This window comes from Tasmannia lanceolata, unplaced genomic scaffold (genome assembly GCF_043159265.1).
Source record: "Tasmannia lanceolata isolate RefF3 unplaced genomic scaffold, GAP_Taslan_0.1 ptg000004l, whole genome shotgun sequence".
In the NCBI taxonomy this organism is placed as follows: Eukaryota; Viridiplantae; Streptophyta; class Magnoliopsida; order Canellales; family Winteraceae; genus Tasmannia; species Tasmannia lanceolata.
In genome coordinates, this window is record NW_027518681.1 from 11,943,691 (window position 1) to 11,968,978 (window position 25,288).

The window sequence follows — 25,288 nt, forward strand, 5'->3', positions numbered from 1 at the left end:
AATTCTTAAACTGGAAGACTCTTTTTGCAAATAAAACAAAGGAGATGACTTCTTTTGCAAAACCCTTCTTTTTAGAAAGAGAGGGGTTTAGGGTTTAAACGGTTGGGAAGAGAGAGGAGGCTCATTTACGCCACGGAAAAGAAAATGGAGTTGCAGGCCCTTTGCTGTTCGCATCTCCTTCCCAATCTCTCTTTACGCTCATCGTATCTGAAGAAAATAAGCAAGAGTAGAGCCCTCAATCCTCAATTTTCTTCCCCAAAAGTAAGTTATTCTCTCACATTCTCAAACACGTATCTCAAACACTAACTAAAACAGGCAACTGCTATTAATACCAGTTGTGTTCTAATCACTACTGATTGTAGATACCATTAGTTCCACATTTTCCTCAACTCTTTAAGTTATTCAAATCAAAGTACAAATCGAAACCCACCTCAGCAAATGAAGAAAAAAAACCCCTAATGGCTATCTTTTTTGCATTACATAGGAATAAAAACACTGTTAATAATCAGAATCAGCAATACAAGTCGGGAAACTAGGGTTATAATCAGAATCGAGAATACAGAATTAGGGTTATTTAAATTTAAAGACTAGTTTATAATCAGAATCAGCAATACAAGTAAAAGAGAAATTAGGGTTATTGTTGAAAGTAATTGTAGTTACATGTTTGTTTTGGATATCTAGGTTTCAGCTACTTGTTTCTCTCGGTACAAGATATCTGGAAGCTATACTGGATTGAGAAATCAGAGAACTCAATTGGGGCAGTCCTTAAAATGTATGAACTGCTTTGTATGATACCAAACTTTACTTATTTCATTCTTTAGAAAGTGTATATGGATTGCCCATGTTTTAGTGATTGCTAATTATAACTTTTCTCAGGGTATACGTTTAATGATTCGCCGAAGAGAAGAAATGAAACCTTTTATTTGCCCCATTCAGATGTAGGAAGTACTGCTAGCTCTTCAGGGTCTGATCAAGATGCAATATTGAAACCTCCCGAAAAGACTAATACTAGTGTGACTGCTGATAAAGGGGTTTTCAATCTCAGGGAACCCTTTCGTGGTAAATCGGGTTCTGTTTCCTTTTGCGGTTTGACTCACCAGGTAGTTGAAGAAGGGAAATTGGAGTCATCACCTTTCAAGGAAGGTACCGGTTCGTTCATTTGGGTTTTGGCTCCTGTTGCGTTGATATCATCCTTGTTGCTTCCGCAGTTTTTCCTCGGCAATGCTATTTATACAATTATAAAGGATGAGATCCTTGCAGGTATTATTCTGTCTCTGCTTCCATTCACTTGTTTGGCTGTTGCTCTGTATTTTATTGTGCAAGTTATACTTTGTCTATTAAATTACTACAATGCTATTTATACAATTATAAAGGATGAGATCCTTGCAGGTATTATTCTGTCTCTGCTTCCATTCACTTGTTTGGCTGTTGCTCTGTATTTTATTGTGCAAGTTATACTTTGTCTATTAAATTACTACAATTATGCCTGATAAAATCAGTTGGGACTAGAATGTTTACAGGGTCACCATTTTTTGTGTGAGTTGGATCGTACTTTATAGTTTTCAGTGGTACTTGTTGTGTGTAGTTGCTACCTTCTGTTTTTTAGAGCTTGATTCATGTCTCTGTGGCAAGTTTTTTTTCATGTAAAGTTAGGTTATCAATATTATTCTATGATTTGGCCGACAATTTGAATTTATTGCTGACAAGCGTGTCGTGCCATGTCCAACACGACACCCGTGTCTGCACATGTCGACACGCTTTTCGACACTTTTAATTGTACTACTAGAAGTGTCAGACTTAATGTGGTCGTGTCGACACGTTTTTCTACCATGTCAAGTGTCGACACATTGTTATTTGATTATCTTATATTTGTTTTAGATTATTGTTGATTAATCCTAAAATTTATTAGTTTGTTAAATGAGTAATGTATTTATATTGTTGCAAATTATGATATTAATCAATAATTTTATATGTATGTACATGCATGAGTGTGCTATCATTTCTAGATTTTTTGGGGTTGCCATGTTAGACACCTCGTATCTGTGTTGAAACTCGACACACAAATCTTTGTCCACAAATCATAATTATATATAATGTCCGTTTAACCGTGTCCCCGTTTTCTAAATTTTGAGAGCTTGCCGTGCCTGACACTTTGTGTCCGTGTTGACACGCGGCACTCGTGTCCGTGTCCACAAATCAAAGATATTATTAGAGCTCTCTCTCTCTCTCTCTCTCTCTCTCCTTATCCTAAGGTCTCTTTCTTCTATCGATTACTGTCTTAATAAGCCATGAGTTAGTATACTTGCTTATATTATTACAAGTCTTTGCTCATAGATGCATTGGCAGGTTTGGAATGCAGTAATAATTTTGGTAGTGGTTCTTAATTTCATTGGTTGCTGTAGCCCCGGTGAATTACTACATTTTTTAACCACACCAAGTTGCAGAAAGAATGTATAAGACTGCAAAGAGTTTATGTGACCTTAGGAAGAAATTGAGAGTGGTCCATTCCCAAAAAACTGCATTAGTGGTGGTGTCACAAGCATGATGTTAGATGCGACCAATTATGTATTCCTTATTTTCGCACTAAATAATGTTGTTTTGTGTCTTTATAAAAAGGTAAAAGGGTTTTATTTATCTTATTCTTCTATTGTGGTGGGCTAGAGGCAAGGTTCTATGTCCTCCTCTTGTAACTATTTTTTCTTTTCTTTTTTGAATGATTTGTAACTAGTTTTTCTTATTACTACATTTTCAGGTGCCGCCCTGGGTTCCTAGATAAATTCTGGGTTTAAAAAAACAGTAAAAAAGAGTAGCTTGACTTCCCCTGGGAACAATCATTTCTTACGGAATCACATCAATGCTTCATCTTCACGAGCAGTTCTATAGTACATAATTTTATGGACAGAGATTAACTAAAGAACACTGACGTAACTCGATAATCAAAATGAGGACACTGCTGAGTCTAAATTCAATTTCTAAGAACTGATCATCTATATAGTTAAACAATCTCGTGGATATGGTAATAACAAGCTCTCTATCTTTGCATTTCTCTTAGATATTAACTCTCCAATAACATTTTCAGAATAGCAGCATCAATAACAATTTTTGATATTCATCAAGCCTTGGAGGTTTTGTACGCCCTTAATTATTCCTGGTATTCATCAAGCCTTGGAGGTTTTGTATCCCTCAATTATTCCTTGGTTACACATTTGTTATCATTAAATTTCTAATCACTGTAAAGGTATTCTGTTTAATTTTTAGCTTCCACTCCGTAAGACACGGATATGGTTTCAGGTATTCCATGCCAGGAGATAAGACATAAGACATCTGTATCATAGAACTTAACTAGATTTGACTTAGAAGACGGAATTAATAATAAACTTAATATTGGAAGTATAAGACACAAGCAATAAACATGGTAGCTTCCATCACGTCTTAGCCCATCAAGGACACTTGTCACCATCTTAGCCCATCAAGGACCCCAATCTTCCACTATAAATAGGGGTAGAGGGGCATTTCTTGGTAGCTTGATGATGGAATTTTTAAAGGAGTTTGGGTGGACATCCAACCCCACTTGTTGAAGTACTTGAATTTCTTGAGGTGGTTCTTCATGGAGAAAAGGAGAAGACATCTTGATTTGGAAGGTTCTTTTCTATCTTTCCTCTTACTAATGAGTTTCCTTGTTGAAAATGAAGAATATCTCTGAATTTTAGTGTTAGTTTCTATTCTTGAATTGTTCTTCTTGTTATCCTTGCAATTTTTCCTTGAATTGTGTGAGTTTTTGCCGTATCTTCAAGATCCGAGGAAATCGTCCTCCGATCCGCCGTCCGTATCCCCGTCAGATTTCCAAAACTGTCGTGTATACATTTCTAGATGTCGTGTATACATTTCTAGAACCAACATGCATGCTTATGCTACTAATTAGGGCATCATTGTGGAAAATTTTGTTTGAGATTTTGGCTCCATGCCCACTAGCTAAGAATCTGTGATCCATACCTTTAAAACAAAAAAAAAGAATCTGTGATCCATGGTTTATGTGACAAGCTTTCTAATCTTTTAAATGACCCAAGTTACTTGTCATGGATTAATACTTTTTCCTTTTTTGCCATGAGCTACATGCAACTAAGTCCTGCTGTAACACTTCATCTTTGATGCAACCATGATGTATTAAAGTCTATTATTGCATCCAGGAGTGGAAGATATTTTTCGTGTACTTATTTTAGTTACCTCTTTCATTAGACATGATCCAGCATGCGTGCCAGGGATTTCTCCCTACAATTATAAGTTTAGGTATATACTCATGATCAAGTAGCACCTTTGCATGTGTTAGCTTAAACCATTAATAATTTGGTAAGCATCTACAATGGAACTCGACATATTTCTTTTCTATTTTATTTTTATTTTTTTCCTTCCAAAATATGTGATTATTTTCATGATTTTACTGTTATCTTCCTAGTCTCAAATTTGATTCAGAGTTCCTTTTCGTGACCATCCACACCTTTTCAGATATGGTAATCTCCTTTTCTTCCGAGGCCTTGTTTTATATTGGCATAGCTGCATTCCTTCTGGTCACGGATCATGTTCAGCGGCCTTATCTCCAGTTCAGTCCAAAGAGGTGGGGCCTCATCACAGGCCTCAGAGGATACTTGTCTTCTGCCTTCTTCATCATGGGTTTCAAGTTATTTGTTCCTCTTTTAACTGCATATGTAGTTTGGCCAGTGATTGGCCTACCAGCCCTAGTCGCAGTGGCTCCCTTTTTAGTTGGATGTGGTGCTCAATTGGCATTTGAGGCACAGCTTGAAAGACGCAGGTCATCATGTTGGCCACTAGTGCCAATTATTTTCGAGGTATATCACCCATTTTCCATATTCTAACCTTTTTTTGTGATATAAAATCAATTTTTGTTTTTTAATTCCTTGAATTAATTTGGCAGGTTTATAGATTGTATCAATTGACCAAAGCAGCAAATTTTGTAGAGAGGTTGATGTTGTCAATGAAGGGTTCAGCCATGTCGCCTGAATTGTTGGATACAAGTGGTGCATTGGTTTTGATGTTGGTGGTTTTCCAAGTCCTTGGTGTTATTTGCTTGTGGTCCTTGACAACTTTTCTTCTCAGGCTCTTCCCTTCAAGACCTGTTGCTGAGAAGTACTGATCTTTGTAAGTCTACTGTATATTGATGATTACTACGTTTGGGCATCTACTTTATAGCCACAACTTTTCTTTTTTCTCTTGATTTATGTATTGCTGAGGCACTATAATAAATATCAGGTTTTGAAAGAATTAGAATCTCAATGGGGTAGTCAATTAGAATCTCAGGGGGGCATTTCTACACATCATTATTCATTTAGGTATTTTACATTCCAACCCTATACACCTTGTTAGAGTTGTAATTATATAGTAGCCATTCAAAAAACAAAGTTGTAATTAGAGTTGTTTGGAATATGCATCCATGTAATTCTGGATAACTGTAATGTATTGAAAATAAGTGTTAAAGCATATTCACTGTCTACAGAATCAATCTCTGATGTGTATTATTTCTAATAATAATTTGGGGCTTTTCTTTTTTCCTCAATAAGCAATATGATTAATTGATAAACAAATTTTGGTCTGCACTGTTATGAAGCTAATATGTCAAATCTGTCTTGAAATTCACAAATAACATGACTCAGGATCAAACAATTCTGTTTAATTAGCTCTTGATATTATATTGATTTTGTTTTGGCTTTCTAAATACATCATGGTAATATCAGAATCATGAAATCTTAGACTTTAGGTCGGCATGAGATCTAGCTTTAACCATCCCACAAATTAATTATTGTAGATTTTTAAGCTTATCATCTGTGCAGTTGAAACTCGAAAGCGCACTCGATTTTTTGGATCCAATCCTTTCAGCAAAATCTATTATCAAGTTTATAACCGAGTTTTTCACATTTCAACGATGTTGTTACTGTTGATTCTGCTTTAAATCCTCCATGTATCATTAAAAAAAATAATCCTCGTATTGTTATTGTCCGCCAACTACTTTTGTGGCTTTTCTCAAGTGATAATAGATAAAAAGCAACTCATCTAATGCAGTGCAGGACAGCGAGGATATCTCACCAAGACTAGGAAACAGAGCACATGATAGAAGACTGGTGGAATCTTTTCTCGATGAATGGCCCACACTGCATATTTTCTGGGAAATCAACGGTAACGGTGTGCTGATCTTTTGGATAATGTTGCTGCATGTTCTCAAACCACTTGCCATTGGTTTGCTCTCCTGAAATATCTCACATGAGAAAACTTATGTGAGAGAAATATCTCACGGTGTGCTGATCTTTTGGATAAGTGGTAGAGAAAACTTATCATATATTCATATGTATATACAACTATCCTCTTTACAGAAATGAAGTTTGGTAGTGTTTTTTTGTGCAAAATAAAATAAAATCATAATAATAAAAAAAAACAATCTCGTTGAATCCATCACTGCAGTTGTTATTATTTACCTAGAATTTTCATCGGTGTTCTTCCGTTCGATCAACAAATCCTTATTTTACATTGTGCGAATTCATCTTTGCCTAAAAACATTTTTTTTGTTTATCGAAAAGTCTTCCTTTCAATCAACATATCCTTATTTTACATTGTGCGAATTCATCTTTGCCTAAAAACATTTTTTTTGTTTATCGAAAAGTCTTCCTTTCAATCAACATATCCTTATTTTACATTGTGCGAATTCATCTTTACTGTGACTGCATATAGATGGAGATTCATTTTTACTGTAGCAGCTCTATTTCTTCATGAACTGCCAAATGCCAATCAATACAAATCTCATTGCTGTTTACCATTTTCTTTTCTGACCGTCATTGAGAAACTCTACCATGAACCAGCACAATCATGAATCCTCTGTGAATTCATATTAAACACACGGACTTTTCATTATCGAAGTTTGACACCAGATTATTGCCCATGAAATCCCACAAATTTTCATTCACCTGTGGATAGCCTATGAATTCCTTTCTTATTTTTTGCTGTTCTTAACTTGATTTGGAGGTAGCCTATATCTGAAATCAAGCTCCTCACCATGGTTACAAATTTGTGTGGTTTGCCGCCTATGATTATAGGAGAAATGAAATGGTGAATTTCAACATAAAATTTTGTGGAAAATCGATATTAATTAATGCATGAAAAAAACGTAATGTTTCATTTTCCTGCATGAAAATCTATAAATAAGGTAAAAAGAAAATAGGGACAAAAGTTCATGCCCATTTTAATTAATCCTCTGGGTACCTTGTAGCTCTGATTCTCTTTTCTCTACTGTGGAAGATCGTATCTAGTCGTGTGAATACAGGCTTCGTTGTCGAACTATGTATATCTCTGTGTTGTATTTGCTTAGTTTTATTCGTACTTTCTCCTATTATTTATTTTTGCCAAAAAATTTCAAGAAATCGTATATGAGATAAAGTGCATCCGCAGAGGAAAAACTTACTATTCGATCTGTAGGCAGAGCTTAATTGCCAGTGTAGCATTGTTTATGTTAGTGGCAATCCCCAACTTTGATAGGGTGCATTGGTCAATGTTAGACGACAAATGATGGATTTTCTTAGACTGATTAAATTCCTCAGTGTAATTTACAAGATGGCAGTGAAGGCTTCAAATTCTCAATTCCCTGTTAAGGTGTTGATTATCCCTCTTAATCACTGAGGAGGGCCAGAGAGTGTTCTTTGGTTGTGAAAAGAGATGAAATGAGGATTTTTATTTTTGGTATGAATTACTAGGATTTGGTATCCTGTGTAATTCTTGTTTTCTTTTACCTATAGTGATGGATCATATTGATTATCCCTCTTATTCACTGAGGAGAGAGGGCCAGAGAGTTAAGGTGCAACTCGGGTTGAACTTTTACCGTAAAATCGGGTCGGGTTCGGGCTGATTCCAATTCATTTTTTAGCAAAAGCTCAACCTGACCCGACCCAAGTTGCAGGCATACAGTGAGTGTTCTTTGGTTTTGAAAAGAGATGAAATGAGGATTTGTTTTGGTATGAATTACAAGGATTTGGTATCCCTTGTAATTCTTGTTTTCTTTTATCTATAATGTTTGTCATGAACGTCCGATGCCATGCCATCAACCCATGGCCATTTGTCACGTTTTATCAATGTTGGGACCACCATGAAGCCCTACGGATCAACATTATCCTAATGGGGTTTAAGGTGGGTCCCCCATTTTCAAACCTCTCTATTTCCAATCGTGCTGGTACAGGTAGGAATGCACGGATTACAGTTCACGGTTGTCTCAAATTATTGGCTTTGCAATCAATTCTTGTAGAGTCATTTAGGCCCTATTTATTTTCCAGTTTTTTCTTGAAAATTTTGGGAAGGAAAAATATTTCTAAAACTTCATACTATTTTCAGACACGGAAAAAATATAACTTTCGAACAAATCCTAGTCAATTTTTAATTAGAAGGGCCTCCGATTTTATCATTTCCCTCTAAATTGTATAAACCGTTTAAAATGTTTTTCTTATGAATAATCTTTTTGATAAGCATCAAGGCTATGGTTGGATTGAATAAATTTTTGGGAAAAAGGCAACTTGAACCACTACAGTTCAAGTTTTATAAAGATAAGTTCAAGATTTATATATGATTAATGGACGCTATGAGATGGACTCTAGCAAATCCCATGATTAAAATATAAAAAGCATCTATTCTGTCCTAGAAATAATCTTTCCCTTTCCCATTGCGGTTTGTTTTATTTCTAAAGTGTAATTTTTGCTTATCTTATTAGATTTCCAATTTGTGCCTTCGTTACCATGGTTTTAAATTTTGGTTTCGGCTAAAATTTCGATTACGGATAACCAAAATTTTAGCCAAAATCCGGGGCGAAATTCCATAGAAATGCCGTTTTTTTGGATGAGATTTCGGTAATTTTGTTTGAAATACTTTAACGGAATGAAAATATATTATTTTATTACGAATCTCGACGAAATTTACGTTTGGGTTTAGGTCCTCACCGAATTTCAAAATTGGTTGTCGAAATTTAAAACCATGAGTGTAACGGAGAAGGGAGAGGGAGGTAAGCTGCCTTGCCTTGTAGTGGGAGTGAAGAGGAAAAGAGAAAAGAAAGAGGATAATGAAATCTTAGGTCTAAGGTGACATTTCAAAATCCTCGCCACCCTCCTTGGCATGGGTCTCTAGCCCTTGAACCTGTTCAGAAGTAGACAACAGGGGTAGCTAGAAAAGAGGGGTGCTGGAAAAAAAAAGAGTTAATGACTTAAATCCCTGATTTGAGAGTATTTATCATCTTCTCTTCAATTGATGATCATTTGGTTTGTTCAGTTGAGTTTACAGACCCACATGTACTTAACCTTAACCTTTTACAGACCCACATGTACTTAACCTGCCCGCTCTGCACTATTTTAGTGTATAAATACTTTCAGCTTCTCTCCAACTCCTACACTCCAAAAACAAACCAAAGCCAAAAAGTAACAAACAAAGAAAACAAGTGAGAACTGAGAAGAATGCCATCCTCCTCATCTTCTTCTTCTGCGGAAGTTACAACAGAACTCCCCTTACGAGAAATCCCAGGCTACTATGGCCTCCCATTTTTCGGCCCAATACGCAACCGACTCGAGTTCTTCGACTCTCAAGGAACTGAAGCCTTCTTCAAAACAAGAATGCACAAACACAAATCCACTGTATTCAGAGCCAACATTCCTCCAGGCCCACTCATGGCCTCAAACCCTAGAGTCATCGTCCTACTTGACGGCTTCAGCTTTCCCGTTCTCTTCGATCTCTCCAAAGTCAAAAAACGAAATGTTCTGACCGGAGCTTACATGTCCTCCACCTCTCTCACCGGTGGCCACCGAGTTCTTGCCTATCTCGATCCGTCCGAGTCCAAACACGCCAAGCTCAAAACCCTAATCTTTCACCTCCTCCACACTCGCCATGAAAAATTCATCCCACAATTCCAAAAATCCTTCCAAAACCTCTTCCAAAACCTCGAAACTGAAATAACCCAGAAAGGAAAATCCGATTTTTCTGCTCTCAATGACGTTACAGCCTTTGATTTTCTTTCTGAATCATTTTTCGGTGTAAAACCGGCCGATACAAAGTTGGGTTCGGATGCAACGAAACTAATGGCTAGATGGCTTTTTTTAGAAGTCTGCCCTGTTAAGTCTTTTGATTTCCCAAAGTTTCTAGAAGATCTCTTGCTTCACACCTTTCCTCTTCCTTTCTTTCTGGTTAAATCAGGTTACAATAAGCTCTATGAGTTTTTTTACACGTATGGGGGTTGGGTTCTAGATGAAGGGGAGAAGATGGGAATTGGAAGAGACGTGTCACAATTTCCTCTTTGCGATGATTTTTAATGCTTATGGAGAGCTCAAGGTGTTTTTCCCATTGTTGGTGAAGTGGGTAGGGTTGGCCGGAGAGGAATTACACCGGCAGCTTGCAGAGGAGGTCAGGTAGTGTGAAACAAACAATTACTCCAAAAGCTTTAGCCCTCGAGAGTTACTTTCATTTAATTATTTATACTTACACTACCCCTCACTTGTGTCCCCCACTTTTTATTAGATTGGTGCTACATCGTGGCACATTTAGTCCACCAACCAATTACTTGAAATGAAAGGATTAGAGAAAAAAAAAAAAAAAATCTTTTCTACAACCATGAGAGGGGATTTCTATATTTTGCATCTAATTGAATCGTGGGAATATGATAAATCTCGTTCATAAATTATTAGAACCTGTCGACTCAAAGTTTACCAAGAACTTCAGTTTCTAGTCGAAAGCCAATACTTGAAACACGATATTAAAAAAATTTGATCATTTTTTTATTGAATGACACTTGGTACCGCATATACTATTCTAAGTTGGCCATACACATGTGGAATTTTAATATCAAGTTGCTAAATTTTGAACTCAGGATACCATGAGGCAGTAGCTCTTATAGGTTTGGCCATACACGTAGATTTTTAATATCAAGTTGTTAGGTTTTGAACCCACCGTACGTCAAGCTCTTGTACAATGTGAAACAACCAATTACTCCGAAAGCTTAAGTAGTTAGAGTTTGTGTTTTTTAATCATATATACTTCAACAGGTCGGAAGTTAATTCTGCTGGAGGAGTGACTTTTTCAGCGATTGAGAAGATGAAGCTGGTGAAGTCCGTAGTGTACGAGGCATTGAGGATCGAACCGCCGATACAGTACCAGTACGGGAAGGCGAAGAAGGATCTAATCATTGAGAGCCACGATGCAGCATTTGAGGTGAAGAAGGGGGAGATGATTTTTGGGTTTCAGCCATTTGCAACCAAAGATCCCAAAATTTTTTATAATGCGGAAGAGTTTGTGGGAGATAGGTTTGTTGGGGAGGGAGGGAAGCTGTTGAAGTATGTTCTGTGGTCGAACGGACCGAGGTGGAGAAGACGACAGAGGAGAACAAGCAATGTGCAGGGAAGGATTTGGTGATTCTTGTTTCGAGGCTTTTGGTTGTTGAGATTTTCCTCCATTACGATACGTTTAAGATCAATGTTGAGAAGGGAACGTTGGGGTCAGCTGTTGTTGTCACCTCGGTAAAGAAGGCTAACAGTGCGGAAGTTAAGTGAGGTGATTTTGGTGGTGTAATGTCATGTTGGTAAGTTCATTTTAAAAAAATAATGTCATGTTAATAATCCAATATGATGGGTTTTGGTTTTGGGAAGTGATAAATTCGCTCTTTTTTTTAATATGGGACTGCCAAATGAGCAATCAAGCCCGTTGAATCCTTCCCACGTGAAATAAATAAACCCCTCAGCAGTCACAGATGCATCAGAGGTTCCTGGCCCAACTAAAATAAGGGGCGGATGTATCACTTCCCTTTGGTTTCTGTTGTCTTATCTAATCTAATGGCATTCTTGGCCTGGTGTAAAATAACAGGCCTCATCCCATAAAACCATGGTTTCAAATTTCGGTTTTGGAATGCGTTTAGGTCCTCACCAAACCGAATTTTCAGCGGAAATTTCGGACGAAATCCAACAAAAAAAAAAAAAAAAAGGAATATTTTATCTCGTACAAAATTTCGACGAAAATTACCGAAAAGTTTCGATAATTTTGGCTGAAATTTCGGGAAAATATTAAATAATGAATAAAATCCCCAATTTTTTGTGATATTTCTTAAATTTCAGACAGGAATTTCGGGGAAACTAAATTGTCGAAATAAAGTAACATTTCCATTATTAGGGATTTCGCTTTCAGTCTCCACCGAAACCCGGTATTTCGGATTTCGGTCGAAATTTAAAACCATGCATAAAACATGTGGTGTAAAATGGTGGCCCCACCCCATAGCTTGGGTGGAGATTGTAGGTCTCAACTCTCAACTCATCAAAGGTAAAATGGTGGGCCCCACTCAATGCACGGACTGAGTGGAGTTGGTGGGGCCTCCCATCTGCTATTTTTCAGCCTATAAATTACCTTCACCTTCTCTCTAACTCCTGCACATCTGAAAAAAAAGAGAGACAGAGAAAACAAGTGAGAAGAATGCATGCCCTCATCATAGTCTTCTTCTTCTTCTTCTAACGAAGTCACAACAAAACTTCCCATACGAGAAATCCCCGATGACTACAGCCTCCCATTTCTCGGCCGAATACAAGACGGTTTCGAATTCTAATATCAGGGTACTGTAGCCTTCTTCAAGACAAGACGATTTTCAATGCTTATTGTGGGCTCAAGGTGTTCTTCCCATTGTTGGTGAAATGGTCAGGGCTGGCCGGAGAGGAATTACAACTGCCGCTTGGGGAGGAGGTCCGGTAGTGTCATAATTACTCCAAAATCTTAAGCTCTTAGAGTTGTTGTTATTTAATAATTTAAACTTCAACCCTCTCCCGCACGCATGGCCCCACTTTTAATTAATTATTAGGTTGGTCATAGGCCATACACATAGACTTTTAATAACAAGTTGTTTGGGTTTGAGCACAAGACCTGCCATGAGGCAATAGCTTTGATACCATGTGAAACAACCAAATAATCCAGAAGCTTAATCTGTTAGAGAGTTGGTGTTATTTAATCATTTATACTTCAACACATCCCCTCACGTGTGGCCCCCACTTTATTGGGTTGGTCGTAAACATGCCGGATATGGCCCCTCTTTTGGCTTGGCCATACATGTAGATTTTTAATATCATGTTGTTGGGTTCTGAACTTAGGACCAGCCGTGGGGCAATAGCTCGTATACCATGTGAAACAACCAATTACTCCAAAAGCCTAAGCCGTTAGTGTTAGCGTTATTTAATCATTTAGACTTCAACCGGACGGAAGTTGAACCTGCTGGACGGAAGTTAATCATTTATACTTCAGCAGTTGTTGTCACCTCAATAAAGAAGGCTTAACAGTGTGGACGTTAAAGAGGGGTTAGTCGCGTAGGATTCTGGATCACTCTAGGGAAGTCCAGCGGATTGTGGTTCACTCTGAAAATGCCCGGGACTCCTCAAGCGGGGATTTTATAGTGATCAAGGCTTTCAAGTTTGGTATTAGTCGCGAAGAAATGGGTATTGATAAGTCGTAAAAAAAGTTTAAATTTTTTAACCATAACCACTAAATCATCAAGGACGAGAGCGAATTTTGACAGTTGAGCGTTGTGATCAAAGAGGGAGATATTGGAGGTAATAGGCGATATGCGATGCTGAGAGAATCTGAGATTAAGATAGGTAGAGAGAGGAGAATTTTTGTTGTGTACAAGAACAATTTACAGATCAAAAAAATTATTAATATTGATGAAGAGGGAGCTCATCAATAAAATTGGTTTAACAAAAGAGGGAGGAGGAGCATGTAATTTGTGCAAAAAGGACTCAAGGAGTGGGCTTCCATGTTAAAATCGTTTATTAAATGTAGCACGATACATCCCCTTCCATTCTTCAGTCACTACCACGTTTTGTCGGTAGGTTGAATTCTTCACGAGTTAATTGTTAAAGTTTCCTCACTTTAAAATGGCTCTGTCTGAATCAACCAAAAGCACGTTTAAAATGGCAAAGGTCTAAATAGTTGCATTCATAAATTTTACTTATTGGAATAATGAATCCCAGCAGATGAACGGTCTCTATCAGAGAATTGATGGGGCCTACTAACACGTTTTCCCACTTCTTTTTTTTTAAAGACACCCCATAATTTTTTATTCCGAGAAGTACTATCCAGAATGCGACTTTCAGGATCAATTGTATTAAGCAATCTCTGGGCCCCAACGGTAATTCTAGTTTAAATCTAGGCCAATGATAATGTACTACATATTATTATCAACGGTTTATCATTTCTTGATACACCTTTAAACGATGCTTAGTGAATCAAGCAACTTGAAGCATTCGATCAAGCTTTTTCGTAGTGGATTTGGGCCGGACGTTTGGTTTCCCATCAGATCGAAGGATCCTATCACATGACGCAGAAGTGGACACCAATCTATACAGTTTTGGGAAGGAGCGTAACAGCCCCTTTCTTTTTACCATTTTAGCTATAGTATATCCGAGGTTTAAAATTTCGGTTTCAGTAATGGTTTTGGACCCTGAATGATAAGATCATGCACTGAATCAAAAGAAGATACACAAAATAGAAGAGAAAAGAGTTCCACTTCCAGGGGAACAACCTCAATAGTTCTGTTTTAGGAAAATATTTCTCTACCTTTTTCCAGTACAAACTAACTACATAAACATCACTTTTCCCAGATCTGAGATCCACTCATCACAAACAGTAACTACCTTGCCACATCACCCCACTACCTATAAGCTGTAAAACAGTTAGAGCACCACTAACTACACATGATTGTTAACAATACACATAACCTAACTACGACATATCTAACAACAACAGACACAATAAACATAAATAAAAACAACAGACTCATACTACGTATGGATACGTAACACTGAAATTTTGAAATTTCAGTAGAAATCTGGTACAAAAATCGAAACTAATATTTTATTCAATATTAAATTTCAGCAGAAATTACAGAAATTTAGGTAATTTGCTTGAAATATTAAATTAAATTAAAAAAAAACAGATTTTTTGGACCAAATTTCGGAAAACCCAAAATTTCGGCCGAAATAATTGACCGTTCGGATTTTGGTGGTTTCGGTGTCGGTCTCCACCGAAATCCGAAATTTCGGACAAAATTTAAAACCATGAGTATATCACGAGATTTTATAGTATTTTTGAAAAAGTACTAAAAGGTCACAGTGTAAATAGGCTGTGCTCTAAATGCCATTTCTATAGGATGATCCTGACCCTCTGATCTATGGAGGTTTCCATAATACGCAGTTTATATTGGAGGGTTGTGATCATCTTATGAAAATGCTGCACTACAGGGGCTTTGCACCGACTAAAAACTCCGTGTACGGACATGTCTCCTCCGAATATGAAAGACCAATTCATGCACGCATTTTAATGGACAAAATTCCAAGATGTCTTATCTCTCGGTAAGATAAACACCACACGTGTTTTAGTCAATTTGCCAGTTTCACATGCAGCCCTCTCCCAGTGGGCCCCATCTGAGTTCTCCTACAAAAGTCCAATCCCCCCCTCATTCTCCTCAAACATCTTTTCCCTTTTCAACCCCAACCAAAACCCCCGAAACAAAAAATCAACAGAGCTGAGAAAAATGGTTTCTTCATCTGAATCTCAGCCTCTCATAAAAGATTCAGCACCACCAAAACGCCCGATACAAGAAATCCCCGGCTCCTATGGCCTTCCATTTATCGGAGCGATACGTGACCGGCTCGATTATTTCTATAACCAAGGCCGAGACAACTTTTTCAAAATCCGAATGGACAAATACAAATCCACCGTTTTCCGTTCAAACATGCCCCCAGGACCCTTCATGGCTTCCAACCCACGTGTCGTCGTCCTCCTCGACGGTGCCAGTTTTCCGGTCCTCTTCGACGTCTCCAAAGTCGAAAAACGTGACGTTTTTACCGGAACTTATATGCCCTCTACCTCCCTAACCGGTGGCTACCGAGTCTGCTCTTATCTCGATCCGTCCGAGTCCCAACACGCCAAAATCAAAGACCTCTTATTCTACCTTCTCCGCACCAGACGAGACTTTTTCATCCCTGAATTCCACAACACCTTCAAAACCCTCTTCGACGATCTCGAAACCGAGTTGACCCAGAAAGGGAAATCGGATTTTAACGCTCTGAACGACAAATACTCGTTCGAATACCTCGCCCAGGCTTATTTCGGAGTCAACCCGGCCGATTCGAAACTCGGCACGTCCGGGCCGAATACTGCGGCACTATGGCTGTTGTTTCAGCTCCACCCATTGATGACCCTCGGATTACCGAAGTTTCTAGAAGATTTACTCCTCCACACGTTCCATCTGCCTCCTTTCATTGTAAAACCAGGCTACAAAAAGCTCTATGATTTTTTCTACTCTTCAGCCAGTTCTCTTCTAGACGAAGCTGAAAAAATGGGTCTTAAACGAGACGAGGCTTGTCATAATATCCTCTTTGCTTCAGTTTTCAACAGTTATGGTGGAGTCAAAGTTCTCTTCCCAGTGATCTTAAAATGGATTGGTTTGGCCGGAGAAGATCTCCACAAAGAGCTCGTAAAGGAGATAAGATCGGCCGTTAAATCTGACGGTGCAGTAACTTTATCAACGATAGAGAAGATGCCGTTGACTAAGTCAGCGGTCTATGAAGCTCTGCGTATGGAGCCTCCTGTTATGTTTCAGTATGGGAAAGCTAAGAAGGATTTGATTATTGAGAATCATGAAGCTGCTTTTGAAATTAAAAAAGGGGAGATGATTTTTGGGTTTCAGCCATTTGCAACAAAAGATCCGAAGATTTTCGAGAACGCTGAGGAGTATAACGGGAGTCGGTTTGTTGGGGAGGGTGAGAAGCTGATTAAACACGTGTTGTGGTCGAATGGTTTTGAGACTGATGATCCGACGGTGGATAATAAGCAATGTCCAGGGAAGGATTTTGTGGTGTTGATGGGGAGGCTTTTGGTGGTGGAGCTTTTCCTCCGTTACGATACGTTCAAGGCCGATATGTCTACGCAGTTGTTGGGACCTCTTGTAACGTTTACGTCTGTGACCAAGGCAACCGACAGTTGAAGTGCAGTGGTTCTATTCGTTGTGTTGGTTCTGGTTTTTTTTAACGTGTTTTTCGTAGAGTTTGTGTAATTTGATTACTCTGGAATAAAATGGGGTTGCTTCTAACTAGGGGTGTCAATTTTGGCTCGGGCTCGGAAGCTCGCTCGAGCTCGGCTAGAAAAAAGCTCGGCTCGAATCCTTAACATTCGTGAATGTTGTTATGGAGACCGATTTAGAGTAGAACAGAACAAATCCTTGCATGCCACGTGGCATGCGAGGGTAGTTTTGCCATTAAAGGGAAAAAAAACCCAAAAGCAAGGAACCAATTATTTTAGGGGACTGATAAATCGACTCTCCCTTATTTTAATATTTTGATAATAAATTTCGGGAGATGATATTTTCATCCCACGGGGGAGCCCGAGGTGGGCGAGGGGGGGCAATTACACTTCCCCCCTCAAAATTGAAAAATGCTCAGGGTCTATACTCTATATGCATACTTATGTACAAAGTGAGGAGATGAGGGCGGACCCACTTAAAAATAAAAAATAACGGTTTTTTCAGCTTAGAATAATCTGTGATATAGAATTGTCAGAAATTGTCTCTTGCAATTAATGCCTCTCTCTCTCTCTACATCGAGGGAACTAAAAATTTCCTACCAATTGTGGATTGGACAGTTAGAATTGTCAGAAATTGTCTCTCGCAATTAATGCCTCTCTCTCTCTCTACATCCAGCGAACTAAAAATTTCCTACGACATTGTGGATTTGACGGTCTGATCATCCTCTAAAGTGGGGCCCAGGAGAAATCTGGACTTCAGGCATACACACGCCATATAAATTCTCAAATTATACGCTCAGATTATATCAGTTTAAATATGACGTAAGCATGTATAGTCCAATTTTTTTTTAAAAGTATTGTACAACTTACCGTAGGATGGACGGCAGTACAACTTACCGTAGGATGATCCATGCCGTTCATTTGATGGGCTACATCGTAAATGCTTTGTACCCTCCCCCTCTTTTACTCTGACAAACCCTTTAGTGTAAAAGAGTAAAAGAGTAATGGGCCTCCCTAGGGGTGTAAGCGAGCTGAGCCAAGCCGAGCTTGGACAGGCTCGGCTCGGCTCGTTAAGCTCAAAAGATCGGCTCGGCTCTATCAAGCTCGGCCAGGCTAGCGAGCCTTACCGAGCTTGGATTATATTAAGTTCACACCCCCTTCATCTTCCGTGGATAGCCTTATCTAGTGTAATTTGACTACTTTTTTTACAACTATCGGGGGTGGTGCAATTAACTCAAGTCCCATCCAACCCTTAACACGCTATTTTTGATAGGCGGGACCTACCATCTCTACCTAAACTCATTGATGGGGTTCTGCGCTCTCTAATCCCTTGGTGGCCAGTGACCACTTCGAAACGAAATTAATACGAAAAGTCAAAAGTAGCCCCATTAATGAATAAGGCATATCGAATGAGACTTTTTAGCGTCAGGGTCTACGGAGTTTTCATATTCCCCCACTCCGTATTAAGTTTCAATGGTAATTAATAACATGTTAACCAGTTGAAGACCCGTGCGATGGGACAACTAAAGAAGAAAATAATTCACTCTTTTTTTACACAGCAGCAAATTAAGAACATCATTCAAATCAAATGTGCTAATGTCACTTGAGAAACAAAAAGAAAAAGAACAAGAAAGGAAATAACAAACAAATATTTACGAAAATCGGTGAAGATAACCGGAAAGATTTGCAAAAATCTGGAGAAAACTAATTGGGAAAAAAAGAAATATATCAGCAAAACAAAGGCATATCTGGTAACAAAGAGCCTGATTTGTTTGCTCCCCAAAACCTTCTCTATTCCCTATAGGATGATCCTAACCTTTGGAGGTTTCTAGATTGATGCCAGGCTTGCATCGATAAATTAGTGTATATGCTGATTGTTTTGTAGCATATTTAATAAGAAAGAGCATGATTTTTTTGCATGCTTGATTGATTGTCATTTGTTAACTGACTTTTATAGGATATATAGTAGTTTACGGATGTGAAAAGACTGAATCAGCAAGCTAAAGAAAATCTCTCCATTGATAAGAGGTAATTGTGAGATTTTCTAGCTACTCCAATGTAAAACACGGTTTCCTCTAGTAATACGGTTTCCAAAAATACTTTTGTAGTGGAAAGATTTCCAATTTGTTTTGCTGCTTTTTTGCTAATACGTTTTACAGGAGAAACCAATACGAAATACGCAAACCAATTTAGTTTTCAACAATTCTCTAGCTTTCAGCAATTTTCTATACGCCTGTTTTGAAAGGAGGGTGAATAGTTTAAAAAATTGCCGACAGAAAAAATTTAAATAGTTCAATTAATTTAAAGGATAAGAGGCCTTATTGCTCAAAATAAACCCACTTTTGTAACTATTTTCTTAATTTGAACTTACACTTGGTTTTCCAATCATGAAGATAATACTAAAGAAAACAAAAATGCCCGGAGAAGGCGTCCGTGAAGCTGAGCAGTTCATGACCCGCAGTAGCATCTACCAATTGATCGATTTTTGGAAGCGGGTAGCTATCCTTTGGGCATGCCTTGTTCAAATCGGTGAAGTCAACGCAGGTTCTCCACTTCCCGTTGGATTTTTTTACCATAACGACGTTTGCGAGCCATTCAGGGTATTGAATTTCTCGAATAAAGTCAGCCCTTAAGAGCCTGTCCACTTCTTCCTTGATTGCTTGCCGCCTCTCTAAGGCGAAATGTCTTCTTTTCTGCGTTACTGGCTTATAGGTTGGATCGACGCCGAGTTTGTGCATACTGACCTCAGGGTCTATACCAGGCATGTCCGCAGGGGCCCTCGCAAAGACGTCTGCATGAACTGGGTGAGCTCCTGTTGGGCGTCTTCGCCTAAGGAAGAGGCCATTTGAACCGCTTTCCCACTGTCGTCTTGGTACAACGGAATGGAGATAAGTCCTTGACTGGTTCATTTACGACGGTTTGAGCTTTGTCTCTTAGATCGAGCAGTTCAACCGGTAGTGTTTCTGATGCATTTTTGCCTCTGAGCGCCGTGGCATAGCACTCTCTTGATTGCGGCTGGTCTCCCCTGACCTCGCCCACGCCGTTAGGGGTTATGAATTTTATTTTTTGGTGGTATACGGATGCGACTGCTCGGACGAGGTTATGTCCGAGTCTTCCTAAGATAGCGTTATAGGCCGAACCGGCCCTCACTACTAGGAAGTTGACCATAGCAAATGTCTGACAAGGAGGCTCGCCAACAAGAATGGGGAGCTCGATCTGTCCTTGGACTTTGACCACCTCTCCCGAGAAGCCGAACAGATCTGAATTTGCAGGCCTTAGCCGATCATCTCCTATCATCATCTGTTTGAAGGCGTGATAATAGAGAATGTCCGCGGAACATCCATTATCGACCAAGATTTTTTTCAACTCCCAGTTCGCAACGAGCATAGTGATGAACAGGGCGTCGTCGTGAGAGAGTATCAAGTTGTCGATGTCCGCGTCTGAGAAAGAGATCTCGTTCTCTATTTTCATCTACTTATCACAGGTGTGGACGACGTTGACTCGGCAGGCGTAAGCTTTTCGAGTTGATGACGAAGTTCCCCCAGCTGCTGGCCTTCTCATAATGGTGTTTATGACCCCATTGGGCAGGAATCAGTGGCTTTCAGGACGCGGGCTCACTGGGGCAGGAGACTTACGCCGCCCCGGGGGTGGCGGGGATCGTTGAGGGCTTCGACCCCGAGGGCTTCTCTCGCTGCGCTCCCTTCTGCGGTCATCCTCTTTAACATACTTCTTGAGGTATCCTCGGTTAATCACCAGCTCGATTTCTTCTTTAAGGTGCCTGCACTTGTCGGTGTCGTGCCCGTGGTCTCCTTGAAAATGACAGTGTTTTGACTTGTCTCTTTTATTTCCCTTTGAGAGCATTCTGGCCGGCCATTTTAAGAAGTCTTCTTTCTTGATGGTAGCAAGAATGCGCCTTCTAGAGGTGTTGAGGGGGTGTAATTTTCTTCTTTCCTCTGGGGGGCTCCTTTCTCTTCGCGGAGCTTTATTGTCCATGCGCTGCTTGGTGCGGTTCTTTTCTTCCTCGGAGGTTCTCCTCTGGTTCGAGTCCAGGGCAGCCAGAGTCTCCTCTACGGATATGAACTCTTCAGCCCCAGCCATCAGATCCGCCAGTGACTATGGGTTTCGGTGGGCTACCGATCGCCGGAAATCGTTAGACTTAGCACCGGCGAGGAGCGCATTTGTGGCTGCAGAGGGATCTAAGTTCGGCACCTGAAGGCCTCTTTATGGAAACGGCTCACAAACGCCTTCAGATGTTCGCTTTGCCATTAGCGACGCCGCCGTTTTTCTTGGCCTTTGACTGTTCATGAAATGTCAGACAAGGTCATCTCCAAAGTCTTCAAAGTTACTGATGGAGTTCGGCTTAATTCACGAGTACCAATCTCGTGCAGTACCCGTCAGGGTGGTCGGGAAAGCTCTACAAATGAACCTGTCAGAGGCTCCATGGAGGATCATCATGGTTCTGAACGTCTCCAAATGGTCCATAGGATCAGTGGTTCCGTCATATTGTGGGACTGATGGCATCTTGAACCTTTGGGCGTTGGTGCGCCCAATACATTATCGGTAAATGGCGGTCTGTTTGAGAATGCCTTTGAAGGAGGCCGGCCATGATCTTTCGCTAGCTCTTCTATCCGATGGTCTATTTCCTCGATCCTTCTCAGCATTAGGTCGAATCTCTTGTCTGCTTGCCCTGCCGATTTGTCCCTTCCCACAGAAGGGCCAACGGGTGACCCGGAATGACTTTTCGAGCTTCTCCTCCGACGATGAGATTTATCTTGTTGTGCACGGTCCTCCCTGGCACGGTGCCGCTGTACGGAGCGAGATCGAAACCGGTGACTGCGGTGAGGCTCCGTTTGTGCGTGTCTTGTACGGGAGTGATGCGCTAGCCTTGAGTGGTGGGAATAATCACGACGGGGAGGTATAGGTTCTTCCCTAGGGGGGCTCAACCTTTCCTACGGTGGTCGGGAGGCCTCTGGGTCCTGCTGCTGGGGTGCTTGTTGGGCCAGGTGCTTGTATTGATCGACAAGAGTTGTCATTTGTTGAAAAAGAGCCTGAATTTGTTCTGGAGTAGGAGCAGGGTTCAGATGTTCCGAATGAGCCGGGTTCTGTTCCGCTATTGCAGAAGGAGCTACTACCTATGAGGCAACTCGCTCGCTCTGAGCCCTGCGAGGCACTTCAGCTCGGGCTGTCCGGGCAGTTGGTACCTGAGCACTCATCCGTCCTGCCATTTTATAAAGGGGGCTTTGAACAGCTTTTAGTTCAAGGTCCCACGGATGGCACCAATTTATTAGGCTCAAAATTGGTAACAGATGAGGCAATTTTGAAAGAGCTGATCTGGCGAGTCATGGTAGTCCGAGCTGGCTAATTAACTGTGACCTGCGCAAGGGAGTACCCGGTCAGAAGACCAACCCGGAGTCGTGCTTCGGACGGGCCCTTCGACAGTCAAGTCAGTAATCGGCACAAAAAAGGAGAAGGTAATTTTAGGGATTCTCACTCTTGTGGATTTGATCCCTTCCTTAGCATGAGTGAAGGCTATTTATAGTGAAAGCTATGGGGTGGTTGAATTACCTGCCCTGGGACAGGTGTCGGATTTAAAGAAGCCGGTTTTTTTCCTACGAATTTGGATATGGCACAGGCGTTCAATATCAGATTTAAAGAAGCCGGTTTTTTTCCCTTCTATTAACGAAAAATTAGGCTTTAAGAGAGCACTGCGGATTTGTGGTTGTGCATAATATCTTTTTGATAGAAAGGGTTTTTGTTCTTTCCACATATATTGCCCATATTTATGGGTCGTTGGTTTAAGGAGCAATTTTGAGATTTAAAGAGGGACGTTAGTTGTGCCAATATTTTGTAACGAAAACTACCAAATTGCCCTCTCTTTGGTAATAATTTTGGGATTTAAAAAGGGACATGGTTGAACATGTATATGAAATCAAGACCATTGATCTTGTAAAATATCATCGGGCATAGTCTCAGTACCATCCTAAATGGATACCCAACCAGGTGTAATACAAGTGATTACAAAAGTAAGAGTTAACATTTGAGTGGAATAGCCTTGTTGGTTTTCGGATTTTGAATCTAAAACTGATTATTGTCCTGTGTTTTGGAATTTTTTCTATGGTGTAATTTTTTTTGCACATTATGCATAGCATGAGTGGGGCCCACCATTTTACACATGTTTTGATGCTGTGCATGCATCCCACTATCTCCACCCAAGCCATTGCATAAGCTGGGTCCCACCATTTTACAGCTATGGAGCAGGGCCCGCCATTTACACATGATGTTTTGATTTGGTGGGGCCCAGTATTTTCACCGCATGTTTGGGTAATGATACATTCGCCCCTTTTTTTGTTACTTGGGACAGCCATCTCTAGTGCATTAGTACAGCATAAATACACTAGAGGCGGCTGTCCCAAGCAGAAAAAGGGCCAGATGTATCACTTCGCCTCATATTTTTAAGGGCTACGAATGCTTAGTTACTCAAATCTTATGACTTGTGAGAGCTTCAAAATTAATTTGGAAGACAATGAAGTGAGTAAATCTTTTGTGGGAAGAAAAAATAAATATAAATAAATTTTAAATTGAAAGTAATTTGAATTAAAATTTATGTAATTTTATTTTTTTTACTTTAAGATAATTTATTAATTATTATATAACAACTATTTTTTGCCCTCCCCCCGGCAAATTCTTGGCTCTGCCCCTGGTCCCACTAGTATGAATTAAATGAATAATACAAAATCTACTAAGAAGTGGTTGTTCTCTCCTTCTAAAAAATAGCCACCAAATGGTTTTTTGCGAAATTTCGTTCCCCACCACGTGCATCACATCGGATGGTCCCACTAGTATGAATTAAATGAATAGTACAAAATCTACTAAGTGGTTGTTCTCTCCGAAAAAATGAGCCACAAAATGTTTTTTTGCGAAATTTCGTTCCCCACCCCGTGCATCACATCGGATGGTCCCACTAGTATGAATTAAATGAATAGTACAAAATCTACTAAGTGGTTGTTCTCTCCGAAAAAATGAGCCACAAAATGTTTTTTTGCGAAATTTCCTAGCAAATCCCTATATTATAAAAATGAAGGAGGTGTCATGTGCCCCACCCCGTGCATCACATGGATGGTCCCACTCGTATGAATTAAATGAATATTACAAAATCTACTAAGAAGTGGTTGTTCTCTCCTGAAAAAAATGAGCCACCAAATGGTTTGTTTTTTTTTGCAAAATTTCCTAGCAAATCCCTATATCATAAAAATACTATATGCAATTAAAATGACCAAAGTACCCCATCTCATATATATTCACCAAAATATCTCATCGAAAATAATAAAAATATCCATATCTTATGAAAATTATCAAAAACACATATATCTCATGTATAAGGAAAACGACAAAAATACGCATATGGTATGAAAGAGATTTTATATGTTGAGGGGTAAGGCTGGCAACGGGGCGGGTTGGGGCCGGATGTTGGGGTCCCCTACCCCTTCCCCTTTGCGGGGAATTTCCCCCCTCCCCTTCCCCTCCCCTCTGCAGGGATGGTGGGGAATCCCCTTCCCCTCTCCGCATCCTTCGGGGACAAAATCCCCGCCCCGCTCCGCTCCAACATCACCCCCTCTTTAGTCATTGATACACTGATGATGGGTGTCCCTAATCAACTTGATGTAATTTCAATATATAAAAATGTTATAAACTAACATACTTGTAGACGAAGGAGATATATTTCTTACTCTTCAGAAGATAGCAAAATCCCTTGAAGTACTGACTTGACTCTTGAGTGCCCTCGCAGCAGTCGCACCAACAGGCGTTATAAACCCAAATAGATGCCTGAGCAATGTTCAGAGCTTGGGAATCACCAAAATGCAAAAAGTGAACTGTGTCCCTAACCTGAGCAATGTTTCTTTCGTGGGGAGGAATTAAGGAAACCCTAAGTACCTAACCAAAATAAAAATTCAATTTATTATTTTATTAATTTATTTTCGCCACCGATGGTAAATGGGTGGGCCGGGCCGGGTTTCACCCAACCAGTACGGTCCGGTTCATATGGGCCAGGTCATAAATGACCCGGAATTTTATGGGTCACAATATGTTGAACCTATACCCCACCCGTACGGGCCTGGTGGACCCACCGGTCACCCAGTTTTTTTCTTTTTTTTTGCTGTTTTTATTCCCACATTATAATAGGATGATCCAAACCGTCCATGTGATGGGCCATAAC

General features: G+C 39.8%; 3 protein-coding genes and 1 pseudogene across 4 annotated transcripts; 3 read left to right on the forward strand and 1 right to left on the reverse strand.

Moving 5' to 3' along the window:
- Positions 1–52: 52 nt before the first annotated feature.
- On the forward strand, positions 53–6,462 carry LOC143875863 (tRNA-processing ribonuclease BN). Of its 2 annotated transcripts, none has more exons than XM_077377452.1 (6): positions 53–261; positions 682–772; positions 877–1,260; positions 4,504–4,844; positions 4,931–5,154; positions 6,078–6,462. In XM_077377452.1, the coding sequence occupies exons 1-5, from the start codon at positions 145–147 to the stop codon at positions 5,147–5,149; spliced, it is 1,152 nt and encodes a 383-aa protein (XP_077233567.1). In that variant the 5' UTR covers positions 53–144; the 3' UTR covers positions 5,150–5,154; positions 6,078–6,462. The 2 variants fall into 2 exon arrangements, with proteins under 2 accessions (XP_077233567.1, XP_077233566.1); XM_077377451.1 differs by having other exon boundaries at positions 54–261; positions 6,073–6,462.
- A 2,976-nt stretch (positions 6,463–9,438) lies between these two features.
- LOC143875865 (allene oxide synthase 1, chloroplastic-like) lies at positions 9,439–11,670 on the forward strand (annotated as a pseudogene).
- A 3,840-nt stretch (positions 11,671–15,510) lies between these two features.
- LOC143875504 (allene oxide synthase 1, chloroplastic-like) lies at positions 15,511–17,143 on the forward strand. Its single transcript, XM_077377072.1, has one exon. The coding sequence runs from the start codon at positions 15,584–15,586 to the stop codon at positions 17,036–17,038; it is 1,455 nt and encodes a 484-aa protein (XP_077233187.1). The 5' UTR covers positions 15,511–15,583; the 3' UTR covers positions 17,039–17,143.
- A 2,759-nt stretch (positions 17,144–19,902) lies between these two features.
- Positions 19,903–20,544, reverse strand: LOC143875654 (uncharacterized). Its single transcript, XM_077377260.1, has one exon. It carries the CDS (start codon positions 20,542–20,544, stop codon positions 19,903–19,905), a length of 642 nt encoding a protein of 213 aa, XP_077233375.1.
- Between the last annotated feature and the right edge of the window lie 4,744 nt (positions 20,545–25,288).